Source organism: Lactuca sativa, chromosome 1 (genome assembly GCF_002870075.4).
Source record: "Lactuca sativa cultivar Salinas chromosome 1, Lsat_Salinas_v11, whole genome shotgun sequence".
Classification (NCBI taxonomy): Eukaryota; Viridiplantae; Streptophyta; class Magnoliopsida; order Asterales; family Asteraceae; genus Lactuca; species Lactuca sativa.
Window position 1 is genome coordinate 150,318,840 of NC_056623.2, and position 19,504 is coordinate 150,338,343.

Consider the following 19,504-nt stretch of genomic DNA (forward strand, 5'->3'; position numbering starts at 1 on the left):
AGACAGAAAATCCTAGGCCAAATGCTCCCTCTCCACCGGGGGAACATACTCGTCTCGGAACAACTGTGTGAACCTCTCCCATGTCACTGCAGCATGATCTGCAGGACTAAAACTGGTAGTCACAAACTTCCACTAGTCCTTCGCTCCTAAGCGAAGCTGGTTCAGCGCAAACCGAACTCTCAAGTGATCTGGGCATGAATGTGTGTAAAAAAATCCCTCAATGTCAGAGATCCATCTCATGGAAGAAATCGGATCCTGTGTCCCATCAAACTCTGGAGGCTTCATGTTACTGAACTCCTGGAACAACAAAGAGTCGCCTCCTTGTGGCCTAGCGGGGACAACAGTTGCGGTGGCTGCAGTAGCAGCAACCTCAGTAACAGCAACATATTGCTCATCATATGTCTTAATCAGGGTGGTCTTAATAGACCCAAACATCTCTGATATCGCCTCTCGAATGGCTACGGCCACTTCCTCATGAATCATCCTGTGGATTTCCTCGTCACTGGTCCCACTGCTCTTGGGATTGTGGCGTGTACCCACCATGATGTCTCTGAAACACAACACAAAAATAATCAGAGACTCGTTTGAGCATACTCACACTCGATTTCCTATCCTTACATGCTCCTTAGTAACCTAAGGATTCTTACTTGGGTTGCATATAGATCTAGTGTTTTGAGTAGTACAGGCCCAATACTACCTTCCACACCAACCTATAGTCACCCAAAGTCCTCCTCCTAGGATTCCAATTCACAAGTTCTCTAATTCTCACGAATATCAGACAACTCTCTTAGCAGACTCCTTATATACTCATCTAGATATCTCTCCTAGATTATCCCTCGACTTAGAACTCTTTCTAAGTGATTCTTGGTAGATACTCTTACTCGGCACACACTCAAGGCAAATAATAAATAGCAACAACTCCTAGGCTAAGGCATCACAAATCAGGAAACTCTAGCACTAAAATATGAAACACCTAGCCTATCCTCTAACATACATCCTTAACATCTCATAAATATCTCATAACACAAATAAGTAAGAGTATTTTGGGAAATCACCGTTCAGGCTCTGGATGATTGTACACACTGTTCCAATTTGTTTTTCTCTTAAAACTCTTTCTCATTTTACAAAAATCATTTCTTTTGAAAAACTTTCTCAAATCCTCAGTTTGAGTCCAGACACACCCGAAGGTACATCCGAATCCCTTAAACCAAGGCTCTGATACCAACTTGTAACATCATAAATTTACAAAGAAAATTTTCATTTTTAAAATCACATAAATGTCATTAACACATTTCAAAAAATCCCAAAATGTCAAATTATCAAAAACACATGTTCACAATTATTCGAATAAAATCGAGGATCCTCAAAAACATAACTCCATCTCCTGTTTACAATCAAGTTGGCGCCTTCCAGTGATCCTGAGAAGTACCTGAAACACATATCCCATAACATGGTAAGCACAAAGCTTAGTGAGTTCCCCAAAATACCACATATATCTCATTAGCCTCTCATGACTATACTCGAATAAGACCCCCCGGTCAATGTGTCTCATAGGAACCCTCCGGTCCCACAACTCGGGTGGACCCTCCGATCCTAACTTAGTAAGCTCAGAATAATACACAACATAAATCACAAAGACATAATGCAAGATATCACAATACTCAATATAAGCACACAAGACCCTATGGTCACACAAAGATTACCACTCTAAAAAAGTATAGTGAGAAGACTCGCCTCGTAAGCAAGCAAATAAACCTCGTACACAAATCACCGATCTAGCCTCCGCATAACACATATGATAATTATCTCTAATTAACACTTCAATTACAACTCTAAATAAACTAAGTTAGTTTCTCTCTCTAGCTCTTGGGATGGGTAAAAGACCATTTTACCCTCCATTGTCCCTCTAAACCCTATCTTGACCAAAACACTAAAGTCAACAGAAGTCAACACTCGAGTCAATAGTCCATGTTGACCCAAATCATCGAGTGCATCCGTGTGACTCATCGAGTCCCCTTGTTTTCCTCAGAAACATCGCGAAATTCCAACTCAACTCATCAAGTTAACTAATCAACTCACTGAGTTACCATGTATACAGACTCATCGACGGAAAACCCTAACCGACTCGTCGAGTTGGCTCATCAACTCGCCGAGTCCCTTAAGTCTTTTTTCTCATTCCGACATTTTAAGGCAGACTTACAACCCCAAACTCTAGATCTAGCCTCCTAAGTCTCACTTGTCATGTAAAGCTGGAGACTTAACATCCATCCATGACATCTAGGGCTCGAAATGCCAACCTAAGTTCCATATGGGGTTGTATGCATAAAAGCTTGCCACTAGCTCAGTAAAGTTCGAATCTTTGGGCTCATAAGACCTCCTACAATCCAGATTTGAGGTTTTGACCTCAAGTCATGTTCAAGTGATTCAATAACAAAGATAGATGGAAGAAAACCCTAAAAACTTCCCAAAATGATATCTAGCAAAAGAAGTGCCCAAGATAAGAGGTTTTTACCTCCACACAGAAGCTAATGAAAGAAAAAAACTACATCCACAGCCCCTCCTTGATCAAATCCACACTGCTCTCCAATTCTTCTTCCAAAAATGTACAAGAATGCTCAATTTGGTCTCTCTCTCTCTATCTCTCTCTCTCTCTCTCTCTCTCTCTCTCTCTCTTCACGATGAATAGGACAGGTCTAGGGTTTCTCATAGGCTCTAAGATGAAAAGGGTGACAGAAATGAGGGCCTAAGGTCCTTTAAATAGGACCCAACCCCGAAGATTTAGGTTTCCACTCACAGCGCCAACTCGCCGAGTTGGTCCGTCCGACTCGTCGAGTTGGTCATTAAACCCAAGTGGCCAATCTATTTCTACTCGACGAGTTTGGGCATCCAACTCGTTGAGTTGCTCAGTCAACTCATAAATAAATATGTATAAATCTTATACCTGGGAGTCAGGATATTACAGTGTTAAACTAAGATATAATACCCTTTGAAAATATATATATATATATATATATATATATATATATATATATATATATATATATATATATATAAGCCTCATTACATAAAATGAACCGGTGACACTAAAATCATCAAAAAGAGTTATGATTTTTCTATAAACTTTAACATTCAAAGCCTTTTAAAAATATAACTTCAAAAATAAAGTGAGAATTAGCCGATTGATTCTAAATGAAAGTTGTAGTACTCATCGATAGTTACATGTAGATACAAAGAACGTTAAAAACTGAGCTCGTATGAGAAAGATACGTTTTTTGAAGTTTTTCTCGAAAAGCGTCTCACACAGGTAGGCACAACGCGCTTCTAGAAGTAGGGGGCTTGGACTGCAGGGCTGTCAACACGTGGCACCACCAAAAATCTCAGCTCACAAGGCAAAAAGCATGGTGCTCCCCTACAAGAATTCTGGCTATAAATAGTTGGTGCAACCCTCTTCTTTCTCACACCCATTTCCTCTTTTTCCTCTTCTTTCTCTCTCTCTCTCTCTCTCTCTCTCTCTCTCAAATCTGACTTTCTCTATAGTTTTTTGGGATTTTGGGGAATCTCTTTCATAGAAAGGCTTTGAAGCTAGGAGTCAGGTAGGTAGAAGTGCTCGGTATCGAGGTCCTACCAACGACTTTTTCGGCTTTTCACTAAGAATCTCTGTAAGTTAGGGTACACTTACTATGCTTTAAATGTAGTGTGTATTTATATTCATAGTGAGAGGTGTCTAGAATTGACATGGTGTCTAGAATTGACATGGTGGGTTGGTTGTTGGGTTTTAGGAAAGCTATATGTTGTAATGGTCTTGCCTCCCAACCGTCCTGCATGTTTGATCCTTCTTTGATAGAACTATTGGTATTCTTTGGGATTAGTGAAAGATCTAGCTTTCATTACCAGATTGTGATATGGATTAATAAGTTGTAATATTATAAATTAATACTTGTTAGACGTGTTACCTGACAATTGGATCGACAGTAGGATCACCAAAAAATTGTTAATCGTTTGAGTAACTGTCCATGTATGTTTTTCTCACTATATTTTATACTCCAATATGTATCCTCTCTATGTTAGGATATAGTTGCTTTGTAAAATGCAATTAGGCCACTAGACTAGTTTAGTTAGTTGCCTATCGTGTGGAACTGTTTTTTGTTGTATACGTGTTGGTATATTTTTTGCAAGTTGAGAGCGGTCCAGTTTTATGCTGAAGGCCAATAGACTCGGGCAGACCAGCCTCATGTTGAAGGCCAATGGGAAGACCAACTTTATAATGACGGCCAAGGGGCGGACCAACTTTATGTTGAAGGCCATTATACGTTTTATTGGTGGATCGACAAAGGGATCATGAGCCGTTATGTGTATGCATTGTACATATATTATGGTATATGGTATTTTAGTGAAACTAAGCTTCGTGCTTACCTAGCTGAATAGAAATGTTTTTCAGGTACTTCATTGATTCGTGAGAAGGGCAAGGTTCGACTATACACACACATTCATAACATGTTTCCACATAATGTAATTTTACTCTAGTATACTGAATATATAAAAATGAAAAAAAAATTGATTGAAAATCTTTATGTACCAGCTTATATGTTTCCTGAAGAAGTATTAGTGACTAAAATGGTAAAATACTGCTATAATGAGTGGCGAGAGATGATGGTGGTTACCATATTTGATCCCTCAATACAAAGTTTTATAGTTAAATATGTAAATCATTTCCTTAATGTCTCTATTTTGAAACACAATCTTTACATCCATGTAATGTAAATATGGGTCAGAATGAGCCGTAAGTGCACCAACACCAACATGGTTATAAATTTACAACATAACTAACATATAAGGAGTAACCTCATGTGTACTCCAAAATACTATGACTAAGCATGGCTTCACACATATGTTGACACCTTTCGAAGCATTTTCTAGTGTGAACTTTAGTTTTCGAATGTATCATTCAACACCACGATTCTACAAGACTTTTTATGACAATAGAGTATCGTTAAAGTTAAAAGGAAACTTTTGTAAGGTGGTTGTAAGAAAAGTTATGTTGTATTGATATGAATGTTGGCCAACTATAAATGAGCACGATATGAGATGGATTTCATAAAATAAGCATGCTAGTTTATCGTTTGCGTGTCTATTATGTGCTTCATGCCTTATTGCTAATATTATTAAGGATAAATAATATAAACAAAATTTGTAGAGATACTGATCATAAGTCCATGCATATAAAATATAAAATATAAAATATAAAATATAAAATAGTATAAGAATTATCTATTGGAATCTAAAGGAATGTTATAGTACTCGTCGATACGAACACGTGTATATAAAGAACGTCGAAAATGGCACTAATATGTGAAAGATACGATTTTTAGAAGATTGAAGATTTTACCTGATAAATGCGAAAACGACCAACCAGATCTTGCTACGTGTTAGCACAAGAAAATACAATCCTACTTCTCTCTAAATATTCCAACCCTTTGAGTTCGACAAAAAGAAGCTTCCGGGTTGAAGTTCTACATGCAAACTTTTACATGTTTTGTCAAAAAAAACTCTATAACTTAAGTTGGACTTACTATGCTTTAAGTGTAACTTATATTATATTCATAAATGTTATTATGAACTCTTAAATAACATTTATCAGTGATTCCAGTCATAATACTGATTCATATACTTACGAAAGTGATGTCAAGTCTAAATTTAATGAGGTGTTTAAAATGGATTTTCCATACTCTGTATACCAAACAGATCCTACCTCCGATATGATCTTACTTCAAATATGATCTTACTTGGTTATTCCTTATTTGATAGAACTTGAAGTATTCATTGGAATTATTGAAGAATCTAAACTATTGTTGTTATAATTTAAAAACAAAGACTAAGACGTAGTGATATTTACATCTAGGTCTTTTGAAAGGAAAAACTAAGGTGTTAGGCGAAGCATTAACCTAACCATACATCATCCACTTTTAACAAGTGAGTGCTTAGTTACTTTCAACTTACACAGATATACAACGGAACGAATCATGTGACAAAGGAGTGAATCTTCTGAAAGGGGGTATGAAGCACCTGGAAGTTGAATAGAGCATCTTGGTGCATGGAAGGGCCATCTTATGCTTGGATGCACCACTTAGAAGTCAAGATGTGCCACTGTTGTTCTAGATGCGCCATTCTTGATGAAGATGCCACATCTATGATGTGGATGCGACACCTTAGGAAGCAAGTGCACCACTCATTGTCAAGGTGTGCCACTTTAAAGGAGGATGATCCTATACTGAAGCCTGATGCATAATCTATGAGTGAATACACCATCTAGGTATCTTGACGTTCCATCTTCATGCTTGATGCACCATCATGGTGCAAGATGCAACACATGTGTTCCTTGATGAGCCATGATATTCTTGATGTGTCACTTGTGTTGTGAAGTCCCATAGGTTGCTCAAGTTTGTTGAAGGAAGCTCAAAAGTCAAATATGCTCAAGGATTATTGCTCGATGCTCCACTATGATAGTTGATGAGCCATGGTGATCTTGATGTGCCACTCTTATATCATGATGAGCCATTATGGATCATGATGCTCCATCATGTGTGTTGCTAATGCTCATGAAATACATACCAATGATGAATGTTCTAAAAGTCGATGCATGGCGAAATATAATTGGTTGACACCTTTCATGGGACTATAGATTTATGGGTTTGACCCATTACGGTTTTAGGTTTGATCCCTTCACTATAAATATGCATGTCTGCTAGTAATTTGAAGTCTGTCTTTATTATAGAGTGATAGACAAATCTGTTGAAATGTACTTGTGGACGTAGGTCTGAACACATAAATACTATGCATTGTGTGCTTTTGGTTTTTCTTGTTTTTCGCTTTACTTCCTAACAACTATCATCATACATTCGACATATATATAGGCGACATATTTAGTTATTTTATAAAACACGGAAATCGTTTCCCTATAGACATACAAACACAAGAAATACTAAAATACTTAACATCATATACTTAGCAAGGCTCTAAATGCGACGTTTCTTACAGAATGACATCATATACAAGCCTTTAAGCTATAACATACTTTTTAGAACCATGCTATTTAATATTTAACTACCAAGTATAAAAATGTTAATGATGTTTAAATAGAGTTTCTAAAATTTATTAATGTTAGATCTTCTAAAATTAATTATAAGAATTATGTATTTTTTTTAAAACAAATGGTTATTTAAAAAAAATCATTATATTATAATATCTTTAACTTCAAAAAGATTATTTTTTCTATTAATATTAATATTATATGATAAGGAAAGGAAAGGAAAATTTAGATAGAAAGAAAGGGAGGTGAAGGAAAATATTCATTATTCTGTGTTCCCGAGTTCGAAGGAAAAGAAAGGAAAATTTTTAGTTTTTGGGCGTGTTTGGCACGGAGCTTTTGGAAGCGTTTAGGAGCTTCTAGCTTCTAGCTTTTAATAAAACGCTCAAGTTTAAACAAAAAACTTCGTTTGACAGTAGGAGCGTTTAGCTTTTAGTTTTAACAAAACGCTCTGATTCTAAAAGCTACTTCACGTAGCGTTTAACTAAACGCTCCTGAGCTTTTGAAATTAATTTCCATAATTACCCTTAAAAATATATTTATATATTTATTTATTTTTAATCAATTGTTCTTTTATGTAATTTTATATATTTCAAAAGCTTCCAGCTACTTTTGCCAAACATTCATATAACAAATAAAAACTACAGCTTCTCGCTACCAACTACCTGCTACACGCTACCAGCTATCCGCTACCCGCTTTCAGCTAACAGCTACTTTTGTCAAACACACCATTTGTGTTCCCGAGTTAGGAGGAAAAAGAAAATAAAACTTAAAATTTTTCTTCCCCTCACTTTCTTTCCAAATCCGCCCAATTTGGGAGGAAAATTTGGAAGAAAAATATGACTCTAAAATCCTTCCCCTCCCCTCACTTTCCTTCCATTAATGAAATCGCTTTCCCTCCGTATCCTCCCATTTCTCTCCTTAAGTGGAACTCGGGAAAAAGGCGTAAAATAAGAAAAATCAAGTTGAAAATTAGATTCCTTTTGCCCACACTCACCATTTCACATTTTCCAACTAGAAAGTAGAAACATGCGTATTCTTCACTACAACAAAAAAACGAACCGGAAAACCCTATCCCCGGCCACCTCTCCTCCTTACCACCACGGAGCGCCACCGCCATAGCCTTTTCTCATGCCACTCTGGTCGGCTTCTGTCGAATAGCATATTCTTTAAGTGAATCAATTTTCTATGTGTGTTCTGCATTCAACTTCCAACTTCCATTAATATATTGGGTTACACAGTTGATAGTAGAACAAGTATATGGAACCATGAGCTTGAATTCTACTACAGTTTTATTGCAAAATCAATTACAATTTCAAGATAAAAAGCAGATCATACATCCTTCGGTTTTTAGGGGAGGGTTGTTTACGGATATATGGGTGGTTGGATTTTTTTGGTTTTACATGCACGCGAGTTGGAAGTAGCATACTTTTAGTTACAAACTGAGTTTCTAGTATCGATTTTGCTTGACAACATTTAGGAATCATTCTTTGTGCGTAGAAAGGACCAATCAGAGCTTGATAAGTTTAGACATCGATTATATGTTTACATAGTGATTGAGCCTTAGTAACTTTTGTGATTTTTAAGAATTAGCTACAAACAACTACCACGGAGAGTTTTACTAAGTAATTAGATCAACCATTCATCATGCAAATGGAGTTCATACTGTCTTGTTTTATTTGTAGTTCCTAGAAAGCCTCATATACTTTGTAAATAAGTTGAGTAAGTAATTGGACTAGCCATAGATGCTGCTTAGACAATATCAGGTGCATGCATGTGATGCTCTGGCAAGCAAGGGAATCAACTTTGGAACACAGGTGCATGCTTTTCTTTGAATCATATTTCAATTTCTTTTTTGTTTTTTTTACAACCTGATTACTCGAATGCTATAACACTTTCACATGATTCCTGTAGAATCTCTTGCAGTATCGACTTAGTCCAAAACATTATGTCATGGAAAACAAAGAACCAAGCACACTAAGTTGTTGGTGTTATTTGATAGTTGTAATGCAGTAAAATGGGAGCTGACAAATAAGATATTTTGATGTTTGAGAATGGCATATATGAAGTTCTCCCACATTGAAAAGTTTTCTTAATGGTTATTTGTTAAATTCAACTGTTTTGAAATGTCAGACAAAACACTGATTTTTTGTTGTGTTTGTTTTCAGTGAGGATGGAGGATAGATGCTAATTGTGGGACAATCCCTTTGCTATATGTTAACAACTTCTTTTTTGAAAATTTAAATGTAAGTTTTATGCAGTAAGAAATGACCAAATCAAAGTTTTTTTTGTGACATTCAAACATGTTTATATCAATGACTATAATGGTCGGTTATTTAGCATGTCTAAATCAATAGAACTTGTTCATAAGAGCATACTCTTTGTATTGAGTATATGTTTTGGTTGTAAGGCTTAGTTTCTGTATACTTGTGTAGGTTGTTAATTGTAACATAGTGTAATTTTGGATGTAAACCCCAATGGTTATTTTCACAAAACCACATTATTTAATTGATTTAACCAGGTCATATAAGCCTTTTTGTTTGTAGTAGTCTATTGAATTAAATTTAGACATACATGTCTGTAATCCAATTCTTTGGGATAACAAAACTGTAAGACAAAAAGCAACTTCATTGCCATTATAAAACCTAAACACATCTGAAAAGAAGACGACTTAGAACCAAATGGCTTTGGTAGCTAGCAAACACTAATTGCATATTAAAATTAAGACAATGTAACCTATGATATGGCTTCAAGGAGCTTTTGACATATTTGTTACAACAATCGTAAATCCTAAGCTTCAAGTAGTCACTGCAAGAAAACATCTATTTAATAAGCATTGGTTTGTGTATTTTTTATTATTTATGTTACGATATAATGAGTTTCAGAACATAAAAATACCTTAGGGGCCATCTTCCATACGCCAGGCTTCCTCTAAGGGAAAGCTCTGAAGTTCACTAGCTTATCTGAGTAAAAGAAATATATTAAAAAGATTTGATAATGATCACATAAAGTCAAAACATGGAGTATCCATCATTGATAGACTATAAAGTTTTGGTCTTATATGGATATTGTTAAAGGGGATTTTAGCATACTATCATTTTAGTAATGTGTTGAGTTTGAGTTCACAGGTCCAAAATATGCATGATGCATCTATTTATATCAAATATTGGTCAACTCTGATGGATAGCCCTAGTAGTAGCATATATATTCGTGGTGGAAGAAATTGTTGTTCTAGCAACTTATGGTTATATAAGGAAACAAGTATTTCTCCATGAGAAAAATCCAAGTCTAATATCAACAACAATGTGTTGGTTGTGTGATCTCCATTATCTTCTTGCTAAACAAATACAAGATATAAAACAATACATAATAATTAATGTTTATACCTTTAAACCGGGCACCATCTCCAACAAGGTGACGATCCCATATTAACAAGTCATCAACATGAATCATAAATCGCTCCATGCTTAGGAGGTATTCTCCGGTTGTTAATTGAAATCCAGTGAGATCTCTACCAATGATGTGATTCCATGACTTGTAATAACTCAAAGAAAGTTTTTCTTCATCCGTAATTCCATCATCATACACAAAACTAACCCCACATTCTATTGCCACTTGACTAGTTCTATCATATGGTTTCTTACTCATGGTAATAGTAACATGGTCACCACCTTCCATCTCATTCATCCCAAACATCCAATGGCTTAAAAACATCAAACACCCGCCATCAACATCGTCAATGTAGTGCTGGTATATCCAGACTAGGTTCTTTGTTATATTACTAATTTTTATCATTGGTGTATATATGGAGTCACCTTCTCCAATTTGCAACGTATTCACAAAGCAGAAATTCAAGCCTATGAGCTTTTTAGAAGATGATGGGATGGTAAATGATATTGATGTCCCCTGGCTTCTATCCGTAATCCAATTCGGCATCTCTTTGCCTTCAGAAATTGTGCTGAATATTCCAAATTCGTAATACATCTGCCAAATACAACCAATTTTTGATCAATCACCATAATACTTCTATATAGATATATATTCAAACAAAGACAGATAGTTTGATAGATTCAAACCTGGATTTCAGATTCCTCTATTCCTCTAGACACACTATCAGTTCTTAAGTGTCTTTCCTTAAGAAAGTTTAGCTCAATCCAACCTAAACAACGTAATAACATTTTCTCAACACTTGTCATTGGTTGGATTTTTACCACACCTTCAATTTCAAATGATGAAGGGGCAAACATTCTCCACTCTATATAAAACTTGAGTGGGGACATATTGTGATTAAATAAAACTTTTCGTAGTGCAGGCCTATAATCAGAAACAAGCATCAACTCTCTAAGTGTATGTGGAGGGTTCTCGAGTGACACCAGCTTTTCACAGTTTTGCATGCTAAGTATCTTAATCCTAGGAAGGCTTCTCACACAACTGGGCAGGGAAACTATAGGATTGTCATCTAAATATAATTCTTCTAACATAAATAGGGAACTGAAGTCGATGGGAAAGGATTCTGTGGACAATTTGTTATTCTGAAGTGCTAAGCTGACTAAAGATCTCGGTAAAGAAACCGTTAAGAACTTCAAATCACTTGGTATGGCATGCTGAACTACAGAGTAAGTGGTTATTGTGTTTATGCCAAGGTTAGTAGTCTTTAGCTTTTCTGATGAATCCATATCCCTAGTATTGATTTGAGATTCACCGAGATTACAACCTTTTAGCAATAACATTTTAACCTTCTTTAACATGCTCATGTTTCTTGGAAGTTCTCTAAGCTTTTTGCAGTAGCTAAAATCAATGAGGACAAGTTCAAAGCATTGCTCAATAGATTCACAAACTTCAACCAAATTGATGCAGTTTGTAACTATTAGCTTTTCAAGTGCAGGGAGTTGGTCAAAGCCACCAAGACTACGAAGTTGTTCACAGAAACTTAGGTTAAGAATCTTTAATGCTCCAAGCAACCTTTTATCTTTTAAGCATGATCCATCCAACTGTTGAAATAGAGATAAGTTAGAATAGCAGTGAATTCCATCAACTCAAAATGAAAAAAATAATAATAAAAGGACACAAGTTACCTTTTGCTTCTTCTGAACTTGTTGTGGATAACTATAACAAATGTCAAATGATTCAATAATATTGCTATATGACATGTCTAAGGAAACCAAATTCTCCATTGGTAAGTCGAGAGGTATAGACTTTAAAGGGGATCCATGCATACACAACCAATTTAAATCTTCTGGAAAATTCGCATAAGACCCACTAAGTTGCAAAAAATTGAGTTGTAGTAGAATGAGACTATCCATGTTACTCAATACATCTGTTTTCAGCTCAAATGATGCACTTAACTTCTCAGCTTTCTCAAGCCTTCGCATGTCTAAGGCAAGTCCTAGAAGATTTCTCATATCCTAAGAAGACATAGGAGCGAAAAATGAGATTTAAAATAAGTTAATCTGACAACAGAATATAATTTAAGCATATAAACATAATACATAGTACTTTTAATTTGGCTCTTACTAAGGCCTTGCACTTTCAAAAATCTACCGGATTATAGCTTTCTACTTTCAGTTATTTTCTTATTAGAATATTATACTTTGAAAATTTACCCGGCTTATAACGACAAAAAAATGTTTTGTATTTGAATGACATCGGTATATTCGGGTAGATTTTTAAAATACAATGATGTTATAGGAAGAAATGAAAGTATAACATTATAAAAAATCAAATCCACCAAAGTATAACACTATTTTTTTGCATTAAACTCTACTATTAACAAGTATGCAAGACATCTTACCTTTTTTTGTTTCAACACTTTGAATGACTCCTCATCACACCATAATCGACTTCGCTTCCATGGCTTGTGAGGTGATACTTGATATACCACGAATCTTCCCATCTTTTGTAGCAATTGATGCATCACCAACTCGTTATGCCATCCGATGCTTAAAAGGCATCTGTCAATGAGATTCGTGATCCCAGATATTATGTTTATATCACATGCCTTTAATATTGTTTCAGTATCATCTTTATCTCTTCCAACAAAAAAACAAGCAATGTGCTTAAACAATTCCTTATCATTTTCCAATGGCAAAGAGTCGAAGCTTGACCTCAGGACATTATTTATATGGGAACCAACTTCCTTCTTTAGCCCTTTTACGGTATCTTCCCAATAAGCTACATCTCGATTATGCAGAGACTTGCCCAAGACTTCAAGAGCCAATGGATGCCCTTCACAATACTCCACAAACTTTTCTAAGACTTCTTCATAACCTGCCTCAGGCTAGTTGGTTGTGAATGCATGTAAACACAAAAGTTTTCGTGATGCAGACACATGTAAGCCTTGAAGCAAGTGCTTTGCATGCTTGGGTTTAACATTCATTTTAAAAAGTGCACAACTCTCTGTCAACCATGCATCCTTTGTTGTTATTATGATTTTGCTCCCCGGATAAAAACCTTTGCTTCCAAGCAATGCATCCAATTGGTTGACACTATCAATGTCATCAAGAACTAGAAAAACCTTTTTACGAGCCACAACATTCTCTATCTTTGAGGTGTAAATAGAAACATCATCAACTGGAATCGGACTTGTTTTTGAAATGTCATCACATAGCTGTTTTTGTAGATCAAGCAACCCACTAAATTTTTCATTACATCTGCTACTAATATTTCCAATATAGCTGCTAGTCTTGAAATCACGACAATCCAATCCATAGACAAATTTGGCTAAAGATGTCTTCCCGATCCCACCCATACCCAAAATTGTGAGTATGTCTGTTGTATGTGAAGATGCATCTTTCAACCATGAGGTGATGAATGTAATGGAACTCTCCATCCCAATAAGTAATGGCAGCGGACTCCTCAAGTGTACACGCAGTATACGGTAGATATCATTAACAATTTCTTCGATGAACTCCATCTCTTGCCTGAAATTTGATTTTAATAACGAAACAATATCCACAAAACAAACAAAACCGGATTTGAAGATTTAATTTATCTAAAGACCCATATCAAATTGTATCAAATTGTATCAAATTAAGCTATTATTTTTAATTAAGTTTATCCTATCAAAGCTATGTCATATTCACTTTCTAACAATAGAAGTTGGTGGCTTGTAAGATCATCAATTATTTGTAGAATAAGCGGACCAGAGCCATCAATGTAATGCAATATTTCACAAACCGGCCACCAAACTTCATTATGTTGTAAAAGACTATTAAATTTTAACATCGATGTGGTTTTGCATATATGTAAACAAATGTCACTGATAGGAAACTAACAGTTCCCAATTTTGTTTCCGAAATCTTATAGAAGTTATCCAATTGATATATCAAAATAAATTAACTTAAAATTAACAAAAAGAAAAAAAAAAAAAAAAAAAAAAAAAAAAAAAAAAAAAACTTAAAACAGCTAATGTACATATATAAACTATTTTATGAGATTACATGATTGAAAAATTAATATTCACTTTTAAGACTATTTTTAATCCAATTTATTTACATAAAAATACGCGTGTTTGATGATAAAGAAAAAAACTTGTTAAAATGCAAGTTGATATTGACTTTTCAATTTTCATGCCTTAATGAAACAAAGTTGAAGGAGTATGGAAATATGTGGTTACCTGTCATTTACATCTTTCCCTTTTAAATCAGCAACTTCTGTGAGTGATTTACTCCATTGCTCAATCTTTTGAGCCCATTTACTTCTTTTATCTGCCTTTGTCTCACACTCCATCTTCTGTCTATGCTTATCCATTGCATCTCCAAAGCTACTTTGTTGCTTCCTGACATGGGTGGGCTCAACATGATAAAATATGGGAATAACAACATGATTGGATGTCCTCCGTTGCTCAAGGATCAACACCAGTTCATCAAGACACCAAGTGGAAGTGGCATAATTTTTGGACAACACGATAATAGAAGCCCTAGATGCTTTAATGGCACTCTCCAATTCTGGTTTCAGATCTTCCCCGATTTCAATCTCTTCATCGTCCAAGAAGGTAGTGATTTTGGCATCCATGAGGGCCTTATGAAGGTTAGCGATAAAGTTATGACGAGTGTCAATACCTCTAAAACTTAAAAATACTTCATATATATGACCATGTGTTGATGATGAAGATGAATATCCTTCAGAAAGTTCAGAGAGAACAACCATTATGAGTTATGAAATGGTATGAGTGATTAGATACGTGACTTATAATCAAGTTAAGAATAATGGATGCACCAAGTAGTGGTTTTTATGAAGGGAGTCCAAGTCAACAACTACTATAAATAACACATGTTGTATTTGTCGACATTAGTATATGTAAGGTTTGATTTACTTGCCAACATTATCTAATAACCATATTGGAATACTGTGGTTGATCAATTCTAATACATATGTTTTTCATTGTTTTTGGTATTTTTTTATTTTGTAATTTTTACACTTTGTATTTTGTCCAGCTCGTGTTCATGTTTATTTTATAGAACAAAAAGTCCACTGCTTAAAATAAAATCTAATAACCATATAGGCATATACTTCAAAAGCTTTTTAAAGAACATCCCACTTCCAAAAAACAATGCCCCAATTAATTGTTGAATTTTTTGACTGCCAATGTTTCAATCAAGTTTCCGTAAAAAAAAAGATCGTAACGGTTTAATTTTAATCTAAAATGTAACAAGATATGTGAAACCAAATTCCACGAAACCGATACCAAAATCATATTGATTGTTTTTGGAATGCTGGAAAAAATTCGGGGACAACTCACAATGGTTTTTTTGGATTTTAAAACCGATTACCTATTTCAAAATGATTTAAAGTAATTTTTGTTAAGTATTAGGAAAAAAATCCTAAAAATTATTATTGGGAAGTGATTCGTATACAACAGTTTTTTACTATACACAACAATTTATACATTATAGAGTTGTATAATACAACACTTTAAAGCACAAATTGTTGTGTACCAAGAAAAAAAGTTATGTATGAATCAGTTCTCATTATTATTTAGCATGCCTAAATTATTATTTTTGTAAAATATATATGGAACTCAAGTTTGTTTTTCATAAGACTCTTTCATGCACATGTGAGATACACTAATAACAAATTTATAAAAAAATACAATTGAGTTTTTTCTTCCACATAAGACCACATCGAATTAATTTTTTTTAAAAACTTAGGTCTTTCATACTTCCCACTATATTTAGTTTAAGTAAAACATATCTATCAATATTACTCTAGAAATTTATTCTTGCTGCTAGACATAGGTATTATTATAAATGCAGTCAACTACTTGGCTTTTAATAAATTGTTCCATTGGCTGTTCTAAAAGAAAAATAAAAATTGTTCTATTGATTATTGATATAGAAAAGTCATATATGTGGGTTCCACAAAAAATATATTGAGATATTACAGCCATATTTAGTGGGTTCTACTAAAGAATAACTATCAAGATATAAAAGTCAAATCTGATGAGGGCTCTACCAAAGATTTTAATAATTGAACCAACTTTTTTGTATTCGTAAAAGTTACACAATCTAAGGAAAAACAAATTAACAACTATGAATCCCTTTATTATTTTGGAATGTTATACAGATTTCCAAGACGAATGTTTAGAAGAAGTTTTATCACTTTATTGTATAACATGCCGAATTAATAATGGCCACCCCAACCCCAATTGATGACCCCAACCCCAACCACCATTTCCCTAACTGAAAAACTCGAAGAGAAACACATCGACAATTTGCATTACTTAAAGTTGTGATTAAAGAAATGCTAAACCTCAACCTCTCCTCTTCGGCTACATCTCCCGCCATTTGTATGCCCCAAAAACCCGGTTTATCGTGGTTGATTCATCAAAGAACACTAGTCCAGTCACAAAACAAATGAATCTAAGTTTACAAAATATATATTTGACAAACAAATAAACTCAAAATTGTGAAATCTGTTCTTCAAAACCACTTCATAACATTCATACACACACTGCTCTCCCTAGTGCAAAACCTTTTTAACATGGATAGTCTCTAAAATGGAATTTTTGCATGCAGTTAAAAGTTAGACATTAGCTTTTGTCTTATGTCAAACGGTTATAAATGAATTACTAACGAATATTTTTTCTCTCTATCTAATCTATAGCTATTACCTTGTTAAACTTATAAAACTAACTTGTAGCTTGTAAATTCATATATAGCGCCGATGATCTAATAAATTTTCAAACCGACCAAAAAATTTACAATTAAAATGATTTTAATTACATTATAAATAATTAAATACTATTAACCAAACATATCACATTTTGAAGAAAAAAAAAAAAAAGATTCATTCAAATTCCGAATTCTTTTAAATCCAAATCCATGGTTGATATTGAATTTTCTAGTAACAGGGGAATACCCGTTAACCGGTACTTTTAGTATTCCCTTTTTATTAACTAATCTAATTACTATTATTAAATAATAATAATAATAATAATAATAATAATTGTTATTATTATTATTATTTCAAAAAATAAAGAACAATAACTAGGGGATAATATAAAACGAAGAAATTGACTTTTATATCACGGGCATCTATTTTCCTAAAAGATAGAGAGTACTGAAGTGACAAGCTTGATATTTGCACACGGGAGCATTGATTGATCGCATTTAATACTACTGGTTTATTATTTATTAGTTTATAACCCGTAGAAACCACAGTTATAAAATTAATTAAACTTTAATAGTTAAAATTTAAAATTATTAATAACATATTTTAAATAAATTATTAATTAAGAGGTTTTTTTAGTTATTTAAAATTATAATCATTGATTTAAAAATAAAATTTGCATTAATTATGAGGCTTAATATGATGATATATATGTCAAAAAGAGATTAAAAACTACTCTTTTATTAGAATAGGGAGATTTATTTTTATTTTAAATCTAAATATATTAAGGTGCATTTGATTTCGTTTGGTTTTAAAAAAAAACTGTTTTATTTTTCAAAAATATATATTCAAAATGTAAAAGTTGAATTTTTACTTTCAAATTTTAATGAAAATTTAAGAAAACGTATTATTAGAATCGATAGAGTTTTTATTTTTCACTTTAAAAGTTTAGAAAACATTGGAAATTTATAAAATGATTTTTCTAATTTAAATAAAATTTGGAAAATAATTTTTTTTATTTTTTTTTTGAAATTTTTTGAATACTGAATTGTAACATCCGAGGCACCACCACAACGTGACGTATCAAGAACGTACGCTGACTTAGTTTAGGGCAAGCATCATATTCATCTTCTAGCATATCTTCTAGACATTTGTAAGTATCCAAGACTCAATCTTTGCTAGATCTTTGGATTTGTCCCATGTTCTTCATGTATTGGTGAGTTGGGGTGGTAAGATCTCATAAAGTTTGCAACTTTATGAATGTATTGGACATTTGGGGATGTTTGCAACTTTATGAATGTATTGGACATTTGGGGTATTTGATGCTAGGGATATGAAGTATGAGTTGGTTTTATAGCCATGCATGAGGTTTTCGGTCAAAAACCTTTATTTTGACCTAAAATGAAGTCAAGACATGCATTGGACACTGCTTACGTATCTATATAGGAATACATTAAAGATAACATAAATGTTATCTTTAGGATGACCTAGCTAACGATCACTAACCAACCTAGTGTCAGACCTGGGCCCTCGCCCTCGTGGTCTTACATTGGGACTCTGGTGCTTACCGCTCTTGTACCAGGTCCAAGTCCATACGACAAATTTTGGTCTATAATAAGCCAAATAGAATTGATCGCTCCCTACGGTGACAAGTGTAATGCTTAGGGCATTATCCTTTATTCTCTCTGTAATAATAGCATAGAGGACCATTATTGGTGCATGATCCTCCACTAATGTGATTTCCCCACATCCTTCCGGTCCAGATTGGACAAGGGAAACCGTTGGGATCATGCTCAACAGATGACAGGTGTAACATTCGAGATTTTGTATGTTTCTTTTTTAACCCTTAATGCAAAATTTTCTATCTTTTTAGTCCCTAGCTAGTACGTGGGGCGTACTCTATGAGTACGCTGAGCGTACTAGCTCATCGATGGATTATGAGTTCACCCACGTACGTGGCAGTACGCATGGCGTACATAATGTAGAGGCAAACCCTAATTTTTAGGGTTTGTGCCCTATTTAAGCTACTTATAACACCCTTGGACCTCCAAATGAATAGACTTCATCCCTCTGTACCATAAGATCAAAAACCTAATTGTTATTTGTGAAATTTGAGCTTGAAAGTGAGTTTTGGTGAAGTAGAAGAAGAACATTTAGAGATTGCTTGAGAGTGGCTTGAGGTTGTATATCTAGAGTCATCTTCATCTTAGAAATCCATTTGACTTAAAAAAAAAAAAAAAAAAAAAAAAAAAAAAAAACTCATCTTGATGGTTCTTTGATAGTAGATCCAACTTAGGGTGTTATTTATGC

General features: G+C 34.2%; 2 protein-coding genes across 2 annotated transcripts; both read right to left on the minus strand.

Moving 5' to 3' along the window:
• Positions 1 to 9,565: 9,565 nt before the first annotated feature.
• Positions 9,566 to 13,007, minus strand: LOC111915823 (disease resistance protein RPP2B). The gene is made up of 6 exons (XM_042902889.2): positions 12,876 to 13,007; positions 12,160 to 12,489; positions 11,161 to 12,075; positions 10,471 to 11,068; positions 9,983 to 10,047; positions 9,566 to 9,892 (listed from the first exon to the last, which is right to left on the minus strand). Exons 1-5 carry the CDS (start codon positions 12,996 to 12,998, stop codon positions 10,016 to 10,018), a joined length of 1,998 nt encoding a protein of 665 aa, XP_042758823.1. The 5' UTR covers positions 12,999 to 13,007; the 3' UTR covers positions 9,566 to 9,892; positions 9,983 to 10,015.
• A 354-nt stretch (positions 13,008 to 13,361) lies between these two features.
• LOC122194468 (disease resistance protein RUN1-like) lies at positions 13,362 to 15,232 on the minus strand. Its single transcript, XM_042897384.1, has 2 exons — positions 14,700 to 15,232; positions 13,362 to 14,004 (listed from the first exon to the last, which is right to left on the minus strand). The coding sequence occupies exons 1-2, from the start codon at positions 15,230 to 15,232 to the stop codon at positions 13,362 to 13,364; spliced, it is 1,176 nt and encodes a 391-aa protein (XP_042753318.1).
• Between the last annotated feature and the right edge of the window lie 4,272 nt (positions 15,233 to 19,504).